General features: G+C 49.1%; 1 protein-coding gene across 2 annotated transcripts in view; it reads right to left on the bottom strand.

The window, feature by feature from the left end:
- Window positions 1-15,786, bottom strand: part of LOC142262366 (acetylcholine receptor subunit epsilon-like) — a 28,098-nt gene extending 12,312 nt beyond the window's left edge. For both annotated transcript variants that reach the window (XM_075332163.1, XM_075332164.1), the window contains exons 1-2: window positions 15,656-15,786; window positions 14,674-14,718 (exon numbers count right to left, since the gene is read on the bottom strand). In XM_075332163.1, coding sequence (XP_075188278.1) covers window positions 14,674-14,718; window positions 15,656-15,733 — 123 coding nt within the window. In that variant the 5' untranslated portion in view covers window positions 15,734-15,786. The remainder of the gene's footprint in view (window positions 1-14,673; window positions 14,719-15,655) is intronic.
- Window positions 15,787-16,921: the final 1,135 nt, after the last annotated feature.

Here is a 16,921-nt window from a genome sequence, read left to right as displayed (position 1 = left end):
TATTTTTTTCACTAAGGGTCTACAAACCAACAGGCTTGGCTTGTTGCCGTTTTTACCCAGATCTGGCTTGGAGAGATCACAGACCACTCTTGAAGGCAACTCTTCTGCTTCACGTCAACACATCATCTTTTCCTCTGCCGAGCTGCCCTGTCAACTGGGTGTGACTCCAGATGTCTTGCTGATTGACATCCGGCTTCCCGTAGTTTTGCAACAAGGAACCGGCTGTCAATAGCATGACTAGAGATGAGCGAACCTCCGGCGGTTCGGTTCGCCGAACTGAACCGAACAAGGGGCACGTTCACGAACCGAACTCCGTACCTTTATCGAACCTTTCCAAACCTTATTGGATTCAATAGGAGGCCAAACATAAGGCACAGAAAACACCTTTAAGGGGGTCGAAAAGCTTCCAAAACAGCAAAAATATATTTATATATTTAACAGCACCACTGTTTTGGCATAGCCATTAGCTTCTTCCTAGGCTATTGACAGAAGAAATATAGAGGTGCATGAGAGACAGGTGTAGGGCTTTTGCTCCCATACCCTGACAATACAGACAAGACACAACTTTGTAACCTATCTCGACATTAAAAATCCTTTCAGGCAGACAACGGTACAGTAGCATCAATTGCCCCCCTCCCCATAGGGCCTTAAAAAAAGCAGGGAGGTACGGTCGATGCAACACACAGGCTGTTGGCCGACATTTTTATTTTAAAAATTAGGACAAGCCTGAGTGACAGGTGTAGGCCTGTCCCTCCCAGAAGCCTGGCAGGACACCATGGCCTAGTCTTCACAGTCTGGGACTGGGGTTGGAAAGTCACTGTACATCCACGACATGTTCATCTTAATGAACATTGGGCGGTAATGGATCATCACGATCTAAAACTTGAAAATGTGGTGCTATCATCCACTAATGAAGAATGTCGTGTAAAGATCACTGATTTTGGGTTGTTCCAAAATTCTTGGTGAAACGTCATTAATGACAACTTTGTGTGGGACACCCAACTACTTGGCTCGTGACATGTTGATCACTTAGGAGGAAATAGCAACAGACACAGTTGATTTGGTGGCCAGTGGCCGGGTAGGCCCGGTAGTCTGCATTTTAGCACAGTGAGATTCCCACAGTAATGCATGTTGGTTGCACATGTGCCTGTTCATGCATGTAGTAGTCAAATTATTTGAATTTCCTCTACTGAGTCATTGTTTACAATTTTGGCAGATAACGAAAGTTGGATCATCCTTTGCTGTCTCAAAAAAGTCCAAAATGAGTCCAAACTCATGTTTGTGCAGGAATCGCTAACGTAACATCCTCACTTTCCTCCTCCTCCTCCTCCTCCTTGTCTGCTGAGCTACACAGTTGCATTCCTGGGATCTACAACTTCATCGTCAGACTAAATGTGTCTCCCTCCTCCTCCTCTTCCTGACCTGACATCACAGGATAGTATGCGTGTGCCTCAGGTATCTGAGTCTCATCATCCTCACCGCCACCCCCAGGGGTTAATGTCAGTTGACGAGGGTCGGGATCCTGCTGGGACCCTACTTCATCCAGGTCAGGATCCAACTCACAAAGATTTTGGGCATCGATGCAGATGCTTTCCTTCTCAATAGTCTGGGAAAATTTGGAGTGGACTGTGATGGACATTGGATAGAATGTGTGAACAGCTCTTGAGGCTCACTCATATGTGGCTCCCCACAGTCAGTTTGCCGGTAGGCAATTTGTGACAAGGGGCAAACAAATGGGATTGGGGTGGCACCTCTGAGGAATCAACTGTGTGTGATGTTGAGGTGCTGGAAGAGTAGGAGAGGCGACTTGATGCAGTGCTTGCCATCCACTCTAGCACCTGCTGTTTATCAGTAGAGATGAGCGAACCTCCCATGGTTCGGTTCGTCGAGCCGAACCAAGCTTAGGGTGCACTCGTGAACCTTTATCAAATCAAACTTCGAACCTTTATCAAACCTTTACGAACCGCATTTGATTCAATGCAAGGCCAAAAATAAGGCACAGAAAACACCTTTAGGTGGTCGAAAAGCTCCCAAAACAGCAATAATATGATTTACAGTCCAGCACCACTGTTTTGTCCTAGTCTATAGCTTCCTAGGCTACTGACATAAGAAATATAGAGGTGGATGAGAGACAGGTGTAGGGCTGGTGCTCCCATACCCCTGCCAATATAGACAAGACACAACTTGGAGACCTATGTAGTAGTCTCGACATTCAAAATCCTTCCAGGGACACAATGGAATAATAACATCAATTACCCCCCTCTACATGTTACAGTGACCAGTCTAGGCCCTCTTGGTCACAGAATCCTGGCACTAACCACCAGACATAAGTTTCACCCCCATTTTTTATCCTGAACATCAAAAATCCTTTCAGGGACACAGTGATACAATACCATTAATTGCCCCCCCCCCTCCTCATAGGGCCTGAAAACATCAGAGAGTTATGGTCCATGCAATACAGGCTGTGGGCCGGTATAAAAAAAAAAATCAAGACAGGCATTAGTGAGCCAGTAACAGGCGTAGACCTTTGTTTCCATTAACATTGACAGTAACCTCTACAGAAGATTTAGAGACACATCTTGTAGTCTCTGCCTTCCAAAACAGCAGTTCAGTACCATCAATTGCTCCATCCCCATCGGGAATTTCCCCCTCCCCAAAGGGCTTTAAAACACCGGGGAGTTATGGTCCATGGAACACACAGGCTCTGGGTCTCTTTTTTTTGTGTAAAACAGTGAAGCCATGCATTACACTATTGTCCACTAATGAAGAATGTTTTGTAAAGATCACAGATTTTTGCTCGTCCGAAATTCTTGGTGAAAGCTCATTAATGACAACTTTAAGTAGGACACCCAAGTACTCGGCTCATGAGGGCTAATCACAGGAGAAGGAAGCAGCAGATGTGTTTCATTTGGTGGCCGGTGTTGGGTAGGCATGGTCGTCTGCATTTTAACGCAGTGAGATTAGCACACTAATGCATGTTGTTTGCGCATGTGCCGGGTCATGCATGTAGTACTAACATTCATTTTTTGACTGTACTGAGTCATTTTTCACAATAACGGCAGAGAAGGAAGGAAATATGGAAGTGGATGACAGACAGGTGTAGGGCTGGTGCTCCCATGCCACTTCAGACAAGACCCAACTTGGAGACGCGTCTTGGAGCCTTCGGATTCAAAAACCTTTTGGGCAGTCAGCAGAGCAGTGTAGTAGCATCAATTGCCCCCTTCCCATAGGGCCTTAAAACACCAGGGAGTTACGGTCCATGTAACATTTTAAAAAATCAAGTGGCAGATATAGTCCTTTTGACCCCAGAAGACTGGCACTACAGACGAAAGCACATTTCTAAAAATTAAGATGAGGCTACAGGAAAAGTGCTCACAATTGGAACACGATACCGATAGGCCAACAACGCAATGTGGCTAGGTGAGACTGGAACAAGGCATGAAACAGTATTTTTTTGGGTCGTCAGAACAAGTAAGATGACAGACAGGCGTAGGCCTCTTTCTCACAGAAGACTGGCAGTACACCATCGCCTAATCTGCACAGTCTGGGACTGGCGTGGCAAAGTCACTACACATCCATGACTTGTTCATTTATATGAATGTTAGGTGGTCTACGCTTTTAGACGACAGACGGCTGCGCTTATCCATCAATACACTGCCAGCAGCGCTGAAGACACATTCGTAGAGAATGGCGGCTTCCGGACAGGCCAAAACGTCCGAGGTATGACTGGAAAGCTCAGGCCAACCTTCCATTTTTGAACACCAAAATGCAAAAGGGTCCAAACTGTTTCTGACGCACTACAAGTTCCTGCAATCTTTCTATCTTTTCTATCTGAGAAACAGATGGTCCCTCGGCCCTGTACAGCTACCTTTCTGGGGACCGACGGCGAGCCACATGTAAGGAGCAGGCGAGCCACATGTAAGGAGCAGGCGTGCCACATGTAAGGAGCAGGCGAGCCACATGTAAGGAGCAGGCGTGCCACATGTAAGGAGCAGGTAAGCCACATGTGTCTCACGAGCGCATAATGCATATCGTTTCACTAGCGGGAGCTTAGGAACATTCTGCATACCGTTCCACTATAGGAAGCTCAGGAGCATACTGTGAACTGTTCCACTAGAGGGAGCTCAGGAGCATACTGTGTACCGTTCCACTATAGGAAGCTCAGGAGCATACTGTGTACTGTTCCACTATAGGAAGCTCAGGAGCATACTGTGTACTGTTCCACTAGAGGGAGCTCAGGAGCATACTGTGTACTGTTCCACTAGAGGGAGCTCAGGAGCATACTGCGTACTGTTCCACTAGAGGGAGCTCAGGAGCATACTGCGTACTGTTCCACTAGAGGGAGCTCAGGAGCATACTGTGTACTGTTCCACTAGACGGAGCTCAGGAGCATACTGTGTACTGTTCCAATAGAGGGAGCTCAGGAGCATACTGCGTACTGTTCCACTAGAGGGAGCTCAGGAGCATACTGTGTACTGTTCCACTAGACGGAGCTCAGGAGCATACTGTGTACTGTTCCACTAGAGGGAGCTCAGGAGCATACTGCGTACTGTTCCACTAGAGGGAGCTCAGGAGCATACTGCGTACTGTTCCACTAGAGGGAGCTCAGGAGCATACTGTACCATTCCACTAGAGGGAGCTCAGGAGCATACTGTACCATTCCACTAGAGGGAGCTCAGGAGCATACTCTGTACTGTTCCACTAGAGGGAGCTCAGGAGCATACTGTACCATTCCACTAGAGGGAGCTCAGGAGCATACTGTACCATTCCACTAGAGGGAGCTCAGGAGCATACTGTGTACTGTTCCACTAGAGGGAGCTCAGGAGCATACTGTGTACTGTTCCACTAGAGGGAGCTCAGGAGCATACTGCGTACTGTTCCACTAGAGGGAGCTCAGGAGCATACTGTACCATTCCACTAGAGGGAGCTCAGGAGCATACTGTGCCATTCCACTAGAGGGAGCTCAGGAGCATACTGTACCATTCCACTAGAGGGAGCTCAGGAGCATACTGTACCATTCCACTAGAGGGAGATCAGGAGCATACTGTACCATTCCACTAGAGGGAGCTCAGGAGCATACTGTACCATTCCACTAGAGGGAGCTCAGGAGCATACTGTACCATTCCACTAGAGGGAGCTCAGGAGCATACTGTACCATTCCACTAGAGGGAGATCAGGAGCATACTGTACCATTCCACTAGAGGGAGCTCAGGAGCATACTGTACCATTCCACTAGAGGGAGCTCAGGAGCATACTGTGCCATTCCACTAGAGGGAGCTCAGGAGCATACTGTACCATTCCACTAGAGGGAGCTCAGGAGCATACTGTACCATTCCACTAGAGGGAGCTCAGGAGCATACTGTACCATTCCACTAGAGGGAGCTCAGGAGCATACTGTACCATTCCACTAGAGGGAGCTCAGGAGCATACTGTACCATTCCACTAGAGGGAGATCAGGAGCATACTGTACCATTCCACTAGAGGGAGCTCAGGAGCATACTGTACCATTCCACTAGAGGGCGCTCAGGAGCATACTGTACCATTCCACTAGAGGGAGCTCAGGAGCATACTGTACCATTCCACTAGAGGGAGCTCAGGAGCATACTGTACCATTCCACTAGAGGGAGCTCAGGAGCTTACTGTACCATTCCACTAGAGGGAGCTCAGAAGCATACTGTACCATTCCAATAGAGGGCGCTCAGGAGCATACTGTACCATTCCACTAGAGGGAGCTCAGGAGCTTACTGTACCATTCCACTAGAGGGAGCTCAGGAGTATACTGTACCATTCCACTAGAGGGAGCTCAGGAGCTTACTGTACCATTCCACTAGAGGGAGCTCAGGAGCATACTGTACCATTCCACTAGAGGGAGCTCAGGAGCATACTGTACCATTCCACTAGAGGGAGCTCAGGAGCTTACTGTACCATTCCACTAGAGGGAGCTCAGGAGCATACTGTACCATTCCACTAGAGGGAGCTCAGGAGCTTACTGTACCAATCCACTAGAGGGAGCTCAGGAGCATACTGTACCATTCCACTAGAGGGAGCTCAGGAGCATACTGTACCATTCCACTAGAGGGAGCTCAGGAGCATACTGTACCATTCCACTATAGGGAGCTCAGGAGCATACTGTACCATTCCACTAGAGGGAGCTCAGGAGCATACTGTACCATTCCACTAGAGGGAGATCAGGAGCATACTGTACCATTCCACTAGAGGGAGATCAGGAGCATACTGTACCATTCCACTAGAGGGAGCTCAGGAGCATACTGTACCATTCCACTAGAGGGAGCTCAGGAGCATACTGTACCATTCCACTAGAGGGAGCTCAGGAGCATACTGTACCATTCCACTAGAGGGAGCTCAGGAGCATACTGTACCATTCCACTAGAGGGAGCTCAGGAGCATACTGTACCATTCCACTAGAGGGAGCTCAGGAGCATACTGTACCATTCCACTAGAGGGAGCTCAGGAGCATACTGTACCATTCCACTAGAGGGAGCTCAGGAGCATACTGTACCATTCCACTAGAGGGAGCTCAGGAGCATACTGTACCATTCCACTAGAGGGAGCTCAGGAGCATACTGTACCATTCCACTAGAGGGCGCTCAGGAGCATACTGTAACCATTCCACTAGAGGGAGCTCAGGAGCTTACTGTACCATTCCACTAGAGGGAGCTCAGGAGCATACTGTACCATTCCACTAGAGGGAGCTCAGGATCATACTGTACCATTCCACTAGAGGGAGCTCAGGAGCATACTGTACCATTCCACTAGAGGGAGCTCAGGAGCTTACTGTACCATTCCACTAGAGGGAGCTCAGGAGCATACTGTACCATTCCACTAGAGGGAGCTCAGGAGCATACTGTACCATTCCACTAGAGGGAGATCAGGAGCATACTGTACCATTCCACTAGAGGGAGCTCAGGAGCATACTGTACCATTCCACTAGAGGGCGCTCAGGAGCATACTGTACCATTCCACTAGAGGGAGCTCAGGAGCATACTGTACCATTCCACTAGAGGGAGCTCAGGAGCATACTGTACCATTCCACTAGAGGGAGCTCAGGAGCTTACTGTACCATTCCACTAGAGGGAGCTCAGAAGCATACTGTACCATTCCAATAGAGGGCGCTCAGGAGCATACTGTACCATTCCACTAGAGGGAGCTCAGGAGCTTACTGTACCATTCCACTAGAGGGAGCTCAGGAAGCATACTGTACCATTCCACTAGAGGGAGCTCAGGAGCTTACTGTACCATTCCACTAGAGGGAGCTCAGGAGCATACTGTACCATTCCACTAGAGGGAGCTCAGGAGCATACTGTACCATTCCACTAGAGGGAGCTCAGGAGCATACTGTACCATTCCACTAGAGGGAGCTCAGGAGCTTACTGTACCATTCCACTAGAGGGAGCTCAGGAGCATACTGTACCATTCCACTAGAGGGAGCTCAGGAGCATACTGTACCATTCCACTAGAGGGAGCTCAGGAGCATACTGTACCATTCCACTAGAGGGAGCTCAGGAGCATACTGTACCATTCCACTAGAGGGAGCTCAGGAGCATACTGTACCATTCCACTAGAGGGAGCTCAGGAGCATACTGTACCATTCCACTAGAGGGAGCTCAGGAGCATACTGTACCATTCCACTAGAGGGAGCTCAGGAGCATACTGTACCATTCCACTAGAGGGAGCTCAGGAGCATACTGTACCATTCCACTAGAGGGAGCTCAGGAGCATACTGTACCATTCCACTAGAGGGAGCTCAGGAGCATACTGTACCATTCCACTAGAGGGAGCTCAGGAGCATACTGTACCATTCCACTAGAGGGAGCTCAGGAGCATACTGTACCATTCCACTAGAGGGAGCTCAGGAGCATACTGTACCATTCCACTAGAGGGAGCTCAGGAGCATACTGTACCATTCCACTAGAGGGAGCTCAGGAGCATACTGTACCATTCCACTAGAGGGAGCTCAGGAGCATACTGTACCATTCCACTAGAGGGAGCTCAGGAGCATACTGTACCATTCCACTAGAGGGAGCTCAGGAGCATACTGTACCATTCCACTAGAGGGAGCTCAGGAGCATACTGTACCATTCCACTAGAGGGAGCTCAGGAGCATACTGTACCATTCCACTAGAGGGAGCTCAGGAGCATACTGTACCATTCCACTAGAGGGAGCTCAGGAGCATACTGTACCATTCCACTAGAGGGAGCTCAGGAGCATACTGTACCATTCCACTAGAGGGAGCTCAGGAGCTTACTGTACCATTCCACTAGAGGGAGCTCAGGAGCATACTGTACCATTCCACTAGAGGGAGCTCAGGAGCATACTGTACCATTCCACTAGAGGGAGCTCAGGAGCATACTGTACCATTCCACTAGAGGGAGCTCAGGAGCTTACTGTACCATTCCACTAGAGGGAGCTCAGGAGCATACTGTACCATTCCACTATAGGGAGCTCAGGAGCATACTGTACCATTCCACTAGAGGGAGCTCAGGAGCATACTGTACCATTCCACTAGAGGGAGCTCAGGAGCATACTGTACCATTCCACTATAGGGAGCTCAGGAGCATACTGTACCATTCCACTAGAGGGAGCTCAGGAGCATACTGTACCATTCCACTAGAGGGGAGCTCAGGAGCAACTGTACCATTCCACTAGAGGGAGCTCAGGAGCTTACTGTACCATTCCACTAGAGGGAGCTCAGGAGCATACTGTACCATTCCACTAGAGGGAGCTCAGGAGCATACTGTACCATTCCACTAGAGGGCGCTCAGGAGCTTACTGTACCATTCCACTAGAGGGAGCTCAGGAGCATACTGTACCATTCCACTATAGGGAGCTCAGGAGCATACTGTACCATTCCACTAGAGGGAGCTCAGGAGCATACTGTACCATTCCACTAGAGGGAGCTCAGCAGCATACTGTACCATTCCACTAGAGGGAGCTCAGGAGCATACTGTACCATTCCACTAGAGGGAGCTCAGGAGCATACTGTACCATTCCACTAGAGGGAGCTCAGGAGCATACTGTACCATTCCACTAGAGGGAGCTCAGGAGCATACTGTACCATTCCACTAGAGGGAGCTCAGGAGCATACTGTACCATTCCACTAGAGGGAGCTCAGGAGCATACTGTACCATTCCACTAGAGGGAGCTCAGGAGCATACTGTACCATTCCACTAGAGGGCGCTCAGGAGCATACTGTACCATTCCACTAGAGGGAGCTCAGGAGCTTACTGTACCATTCCACTAGAGGGAGCTCAGGAGCATACTGTACCATTCCACTAGAGGGAGCTCAGGATCATACTGTACCATTCCACTAGAGGGAGCTCAGGAGCATACTGTACCATTCCACTAGAGGGAGCTCAGGAGCTTACTGTACCATTCCACTAGAGGGAGCTCAGGAGCATACTGTACCATTCCACTAGAGGGAGCTCAGGAGCATACTGTACCATTCCACTAGAGGGAGCTCAGGAGCATACTGTACCATTCCACTAGAGGGAGCTCAGGAGCATACTGTACCATTCCACTAGAGGGAGCTCAGGAGCTTACTGTACCATTCCACTAGAGGGAGCTCAGGAGCTTACTGTACCATTCCACTAGAGGGAGCTCAGGAGCATACTGTACCATTCCACTAGAGGGAGCTCAGGAGCTTACTGTACCATTCCACTAGAGCGAGCTCAGGAGCATACTGTACCATTCCACTAGAGGGAGCTCAGGAGCATACTGTACCATTCCACTAGAGGGAGCTCAGGAGCATACTGTACCATTCCACTAGAGGGAGCTCAGGAGCTTACTGTACCATTCCACTAGAGGGAGCTCAGGAGCATACTGTACCATTCCACTAGAGGGCGCTCAGGAGCTTACTGTACCATTCCACTAGAGCGAGCTCAGGAGCATACTGTACCATTCCACTAGAGGGAGCTCAGGAGCATACTGTACCATTCCACTAGAGGGAGCTCAGGAGCATACTGTACCATTCCACTAGAGGGAGCTCAGGAGCTTACTGTACCATTCCACTAGAGGGAGCTCAGGAGCATACTGTACCATTCCACTATAGGGAGCTCAGGAGCATACTGTACCATTCCACTAGAGGGAGCTCAGGAGCATACTGTACCATTCCACTAGAGGGAGCTCAGGAGCATACTGTACCATTCCACTAGAGGGAGCTCAGGAGCATACTGTACCATTCCACTAGAGGGAGCTCAGGAGCATACTGTACCATTCCACTAGAGGGAGCTCAGGAGCATACTGTACCATTCCACTAGAGGGAGCTCAGGAGCATACTGTACCATTCCACTAGAGGGAGCTCAGGAGCATACTGTACCATTCCACTAGAGGGAGCTCAGGAGCTTACTGTACCATTCCACTAGAGGGAGCTCAGGAGCATACTGTACCATTCCACTATAGGGAGCTCAGGAGCATACTGTACCATTCCACTAGAGGGAGCTCAGGAGCATACTGTACCATTCCACTATAGGGAGCTCAGCAGCATACTGTACCATTCCACTAGAGGGAGCTCAGGAGCATACTGTACCATTCCACTAGAGGGAGCTCAGGAGCATACTGTACCATTCCACTAGAGGGAGCTCAGGAGCATACTGTACCATTCCACTAGAGGGAGCTCAGGAGCATACTGTACCATTCCACTAGAGGGAGCTCAGGAGCATACTGTACCATTCCACTAGAGGGAGCTCAGGAGCATACTGTACCATTCCACTAGAGGGAGATCAGGAGCATACTGTACCATTCCACTAGAGGGAGCTCAGGAGCATACTGTACCATTCCACTAGAGGGAGCTCAGGAGCATACTGTACCATTCCACTAGAGGGAGCTCAGGAGTATACTGTACCATTCCACTAGAGGGAGCTCAGGACCATACTGTACCATTCCACTAGAGGGAGTTCAGGACCATACTGTACCATTCCACTAGAGGGAGCTCAGGAGCATACTGTACCATTCCACTAGAGGGAGCTCAGGAGCATACTGTACCATTCCACTAGAGGGAGCTCAGGACCATACTGTACCATTCCACTAGAGGGAGTTCAGGACCATACTGTACCATTCCACTAGAGGGAGCTCAGGAGCATACTGTACCATTCCACTAGAGGGCGCTCAGGAGCATACTGTACCATTCCACTAGAGGGAGCTCAGGAGCATACTGTACCATTCCACTAGAGGGAGCTCAGGACCATACTGTACCATTCCACTAGAGGGAGCTCAGGAGCATACTGTACCATTCCACTAGAGGGAGCTCAGGAGCATACTGTACCATTCCACTAGAGGGAGCTCAGGAGCATACTGTACCATTCCACTAGAGGGCGCTCAGGAGCATACTGTACCATTCCACTAGAGGGAGCTCAGGAGCATACTGTACCATTCCACTAGAGGGAGCTCAGGAGCATACTGTACCATTCCACTAGAGGGAGCTCAGGAGCATACTGTACCATTCCACTAGAGGGAGCTCAGGAGCATACTGTACCATTCCACTAGAGGGCGCTCAGGAGCATACTGTACCATTCCACTAGAGGGAGCTCAGGAGCATACTGTACCATTCCACTAGAGGGAGCTCAGGACCATACTGTACCATTCCACTAGAGGGAGCTCAGGACCATACTGTACCATTCCACTAGAGGGAGCTCAGGAGCATACTGTACCATTCCACTAGAGGGAGCTCAGGACCATACTGTACCATTCCACTAGAGGGAGCTCAGGAGCATACTGTACCATTCCACTAGAGGGAGCTCAGGACCATACTGTACCATTCCACTAGAGGGCGCTCAGGAGCATACTGTACCATTCCACTATAGGGAGCTCAGGAGCATACTGTACCATTCCACTAGAGGGAGCTCAGGAGCATACTGTACCATTCCACTAGAGGGAGTTCAGGAGCATACTGTACCATTCCACTAGAGGGCGCTCAGGACCATACTGTACCATTCCACTAGAGGGAGCTCAGGAGCATACTGTACCATTCCACTAGAGGGAGCTCAGGACCATACTGTACCATTCCACTAGAGGGAGCTCAGGAGCATACTGTACCATTCCACTAGAGGGAGCTCAGGACCATACTGTACCATTCCACTAGAGGGAGCTCAGGAGCATACTGTACCATTCCACTAGAGGGAGCTCAGGACCATACTGTACCATTCCACTAGAGGGAGCTCAGGAGCATACTGTACCATTCCACTAGAGGGAGCTCAGGAGCATACTGTACCATTCCACTAGAGGACGCTCAGGAGCATACTGTACCATTCCACTAGAGGGAGCTCAGGAGCATACTGTACCATTCCACTAGAGGGAGCTCAGGAGCATACTGTACCATTCCACTAGAGGGAGCTCAGGACCATACTGTACCATTCCACTAGAGTGAGCTCAGGAGCATACTGTACCATTCCACTAGAGGGAGCTCAGGAGCATACTGTACCATTCCACTAGAGGGAGCTCAGGACCATACTGTACCATTCCACTAGAGGGAGCTCAGGAGCATACTGTACCATTCCACTAGAGGGAGTTCAGGAGCATACTGTACCATTCCACTAGAGGGAGCTCAGGAGCATACTGTATCATTCCACTAGAGGGAGTTCAGGAGCATACTGTACCATTCCACTAGAGGGAGCTCAGGAGCATACTGTACCATTCCACTAGAGGGAGCTCAGGAGCATACTGTACCATTCCACTAGAGGGAGCTCAGGAGCATACTGTACCATTCCACTAGAGGGAGCTCAGGAGCATACTGTACCATTCCACTAGAGGGAGCTCAGGACCATACTGTACCATTCCACTAGAGGGCGCTCAGGAGCATACTGTACCATTCCACTAGAGGGAGCTCAGGAGTATACTGTACCATTCCACTAGAGGGAGCTCAGGAGCATACTGTACCATTCCACTAGAGGGAGCTCAGGAGCATACTGTACCATTCCACTAGAGGGCGCTCAGGAGCATACTGTACCATTCCACTAGAGGGAGCTCAGGAGCATACTGTACCATTCCACTAGAGGGCGCTCAGGACCATACTGTACCATTCCACTAGAGGGAGCTCAGGAGCATACTGTACCATTCCACTAGAGGGAGCTCAGGAGCATACTGTACCATTCCACTAGAGGGAGCTCAGGAGCATACTGTACCATTCCACTAGAGGGAGCTCAGGAGCATACTGTACCATTCCACTAGAGGGAGCTCAGGAGCATACTGTACCATTCCACTAGAGGGAGCTCAGGAGCATACTGTACCATTCCACTAGAGGGAGCTCAGGAGCATACTGTACCATTCCACTAGAGGGAGCTCAGGAGCATACTGTACCATTCCACTAGAGGGAGATCAGGAGCATACTGTACCATTCCACTAGAGGGAGCTCAGGACCATACTGTACCATTCCACTAGAGGTAGTTCAGGACCATACTGTACCATTCCACTAGAGGGAGCTCAGGACCATACTGTACCATTCCACTAGAGGGAGCTCAGGAGCATACTGTACCATTCCACTAGAGGGAGCTCAGGAGCATACTGTACCATTCCACTAGAGGGAGCTCAGGAGTATACTGTACCATTCCACTAGAGGGAGCTCAGGAGCATACTGTACCATTCCACTAGAGGGAGCTCAGGAGCATACTGTACCATTCCACTAGAGGGAGCTCAGGAGCATACTGTACCATTCCACTAGAGGGAGCTCAGGAGCATACTGTACCATTCCACTAGAGGGAGATCAGCAGCATACTGTACCATTCCACTAGAGGGAGCTCAGGAGCATACTGTACCATTCCACTAGAGGGAGCTCAGGATCATACTGTACCATTCCACTAGAGGGAGCTCAGGAGCATACTGTACCATTCCACTAGAGGGAGCTCAGGAGCTTACTGTACCATTCCACTAGAGGGAGCTCAGGACCATACTGTACCGTTCCACTAGAGGGAGCTCAGGAGCATACTGTACCATTCCACTAGAGGGAGCTCAGGAGCATACTGTACCATTCCACTAGAGGGAGCTCAGGAGCATACTGTACCATTCCACTAGAGGGAGCTCAGGAGCATACTGTACCATTCCACTAGAGGGAGCTCAGGAGCATACTGTACCGTTCCACTAGAGGGAGCTCAGGAGCATACTGTACCATTCCACTAGAGGGAGCTCAGGACCATACTGTACCATTCCACTAGAGGGAGCTCAGGAGCATACTGTACCATTCCACTAGAGGAAGCTCAGGAGCATACTGTACCATTCCACTAGAGGGAGCTCAGGACCATACTGTACCATTCCACTAGAGGGAGCTCAGGAGCATACTGTACCATTCCACTAGAGAGAGCTCAGGAGCATACTGTACCATTCCACTAGAGGGAGCTCAGGAGCATACTGTACCATTCCACTAGAGGAAGCTCAGGAGCATACTGTACCATTCCACTAGAGGGAGCTCAGGAGCATACTGTACCATTCCACTAGAGGGAGCTCAGGAGCTTACGTTATATCATTTATACCTTAAATTAAAACAGTATACACTAAGCTCCTGAGCTCACAAATAACCAGAATTTAAGTTTTAGTTTAATGTCTATGCAGGGGATTTGGAGTTTCAGGAAGACTAAACTTTTATCCCTGATTGAAGAATCTAGAAACCCTTCATGCATTTGTGAGTGTAATATTAGGTTATCTGACTCCACGGTCGGTTTCCTTACCAGCAGCAGCCACACATTGGTCGTCATCGTCTCTTCCTTTTCATTCTAGTAAAAAAAATCAAAAATAAAATAGGAACAGTGAAGCAAATGTCAATGCATCCACTAAGTAATTTGGGTTGTGACTTCCCAACAATATTTTTATGAAGAACATTGATGTTTTCACCTTGTAATACGTATCTCCTGAAATACTCTGTGCTGCAGAGGAGTCTACTCCTTACTGTGTGTCACCTCCTACCTGAAATACTCTAGGCTGCAGGGAGGACCTTGCTATTTCCACTATGTAACTCTCAAACTGTTACCCTCTCACTGAGTTTGAAGACATTTCTCCTGAAATACTCTGTACTGCTGAGGAGTCAACTCCTTCCTGTGTGTAACCACCTCTCCTACCTGAAATACTCTGTACTGCTGAGGAGTCAACTCCTTCCTGTGTGTAATCTCTTACCTGAAATACTCTGTGCTGCTGAGGAGTCAACTCCTTCCCATCTGTGACCTCCTACCTGAAATACTCAGGGCTGCAGGGAGGACCTTGCTATTTCCACAATGTAACTCTCAAACTATTACCCTCTCACTGAGTTGAAAGACATTTCTCCTGAAATACTCTGCCCTGCTGAGGTCCCTGTTTCTTCTATGTTATCCCAACCTGTAATTTCCCGGGCTGTAATTAGCGACCTCCTTTCCTGAAATACTCTGTGCTGCTGCTGGTTCTCCTTGTGTAATCACTAGATCCACACACTCCTCTCCTGAAATACTCTGTGCTGCTGCTGGTTCTCCTTGTGTAATCACTAGATCCACACACTCCTCTCCTGAAATACTCTGTGCTGCTGCTGGTTCTCCTTGTGTAATCACTAGATCCACACACTCCTCTCCTGAAATACTCTGTGCTGCTGCTGGTTCTCCTTGTGTAATCACTAGATCCACACACTCCTCTCCTGAAATACTCTGTGCTGCTAGGATGAGTCCGCTGATGTTAATGATGAAATACCAGGGAGATGAGGTTGGTCAGCGTGAGCTTCAGTTTGACTTCGATGATGTCTTTGATGGATTTGACGGGTCGGGACATTTTATCATAATTTGAGAATAATTCATTCACCAGTCGCACTTCTTCATTCACCACAGAACCTAAATGAGAAGAAATAGACGACCAATCACATGTCATCGATCGCCGGGAAGACGTTATAGCCACAGGAGTAAGCGCAGGTATAACCACTAAGCCCTGTGCCTCTATACAGTGTATAACCACTAAGCCCTGTGCCTCTATACAGTGTATAACCACTAAGCCCTGTGCCTCTATACAGTGTATAACCACTAAGCCCTGTGCCTCTATACAGTGTGTAACCACTAAGCCCTGTGCCTCTATACAGTGTGTAACCACTAAGCCCTGTGCCTCTATACAGTGTATAACCACTAAGCCCTGTGCCTCTATACAGTATGTAACCACTAAGCCCTGTGCCTCTATACAGTGTGTAACCACTAAGCCCTGTGCCTCTATACAGTGTGTAACCACTAAGCCCTGTGCCTCTATACAGTGTGTAACCACTAAGCCCTGTGCCTCTATACAGTGTATAACCACTAAGCCCTGTGCCTCTATACAGTGTATAACCACTAAGCCCTGTGCCTCTATACAGTGTATAACCACTAAGCCCTGTGCCTCTATACAGTGTGTAACCACTAAGCCCTGTGCCTCTATACAGTGTATAACCACTAAGCCCTGTGCCTCTATACAGTATGTAACCACTAAGCCCTGTGCCTCTATACAGTGTGTAACCACTAAGCCCTGTGCCTCTATACAGTGTGTAACCACTAAGCCCTGTGCCTCTATACAGTGTGTAACCACTAAGCCCTGTGCCTCTATACAGTGTATAACCACTAAGCCCTGTGCCTCTATACAGTGTATAACCACTAAGCCCTGTGCCTCTATACAGTGTATAACCACTAAGCCCTGTGCCTCTATACAGTGTATAACCACTAAGCCCTGTGCCTCTATACAGTGTATAACCACTATGCCCTGTGCCTCTATACAGTGTATAACCACTAAGCCCTGTGCCTCTATACAGTGTATAACCACTAAGCCCTGTGCCTCTATACAGTGTATAACCACTAAGCCCTGTGCCTCTATACAGTGTATAACCACTAAGCCCTGTGCCTCTATACAGTGTGTAACCACTAAGCCCTGTGCCTCTATACAGTGTGTAACCACTAAGCCCTGTGCCTCTATACAGTGTGTAACCACTAAGCCCTGTGCCTCTAT

The sequence above is a fragment of the Anomaloglossus baeobatrachus genome, unplaced genomic scaffold (assembly GCF_048569485.1).
Source record: "Anomaloglossus baeobatrachus isolate aAnoBae1 unplaced genomic scaffold, aAnoBae1.hap1 Scaffold_244, whole genome shotgun sequence".
Lineage (NCBI taxonomy): Eukaryota > Metazoa > Chordata > Amphibia > Anura > Aromobatidae > Anomaloglossus > Anomaloglossus baeobatrachus.
Note: the sequence above shows the minus strand (reverse complement) of the source record. Positions and strands in the feature narration are given on the sequence as shown.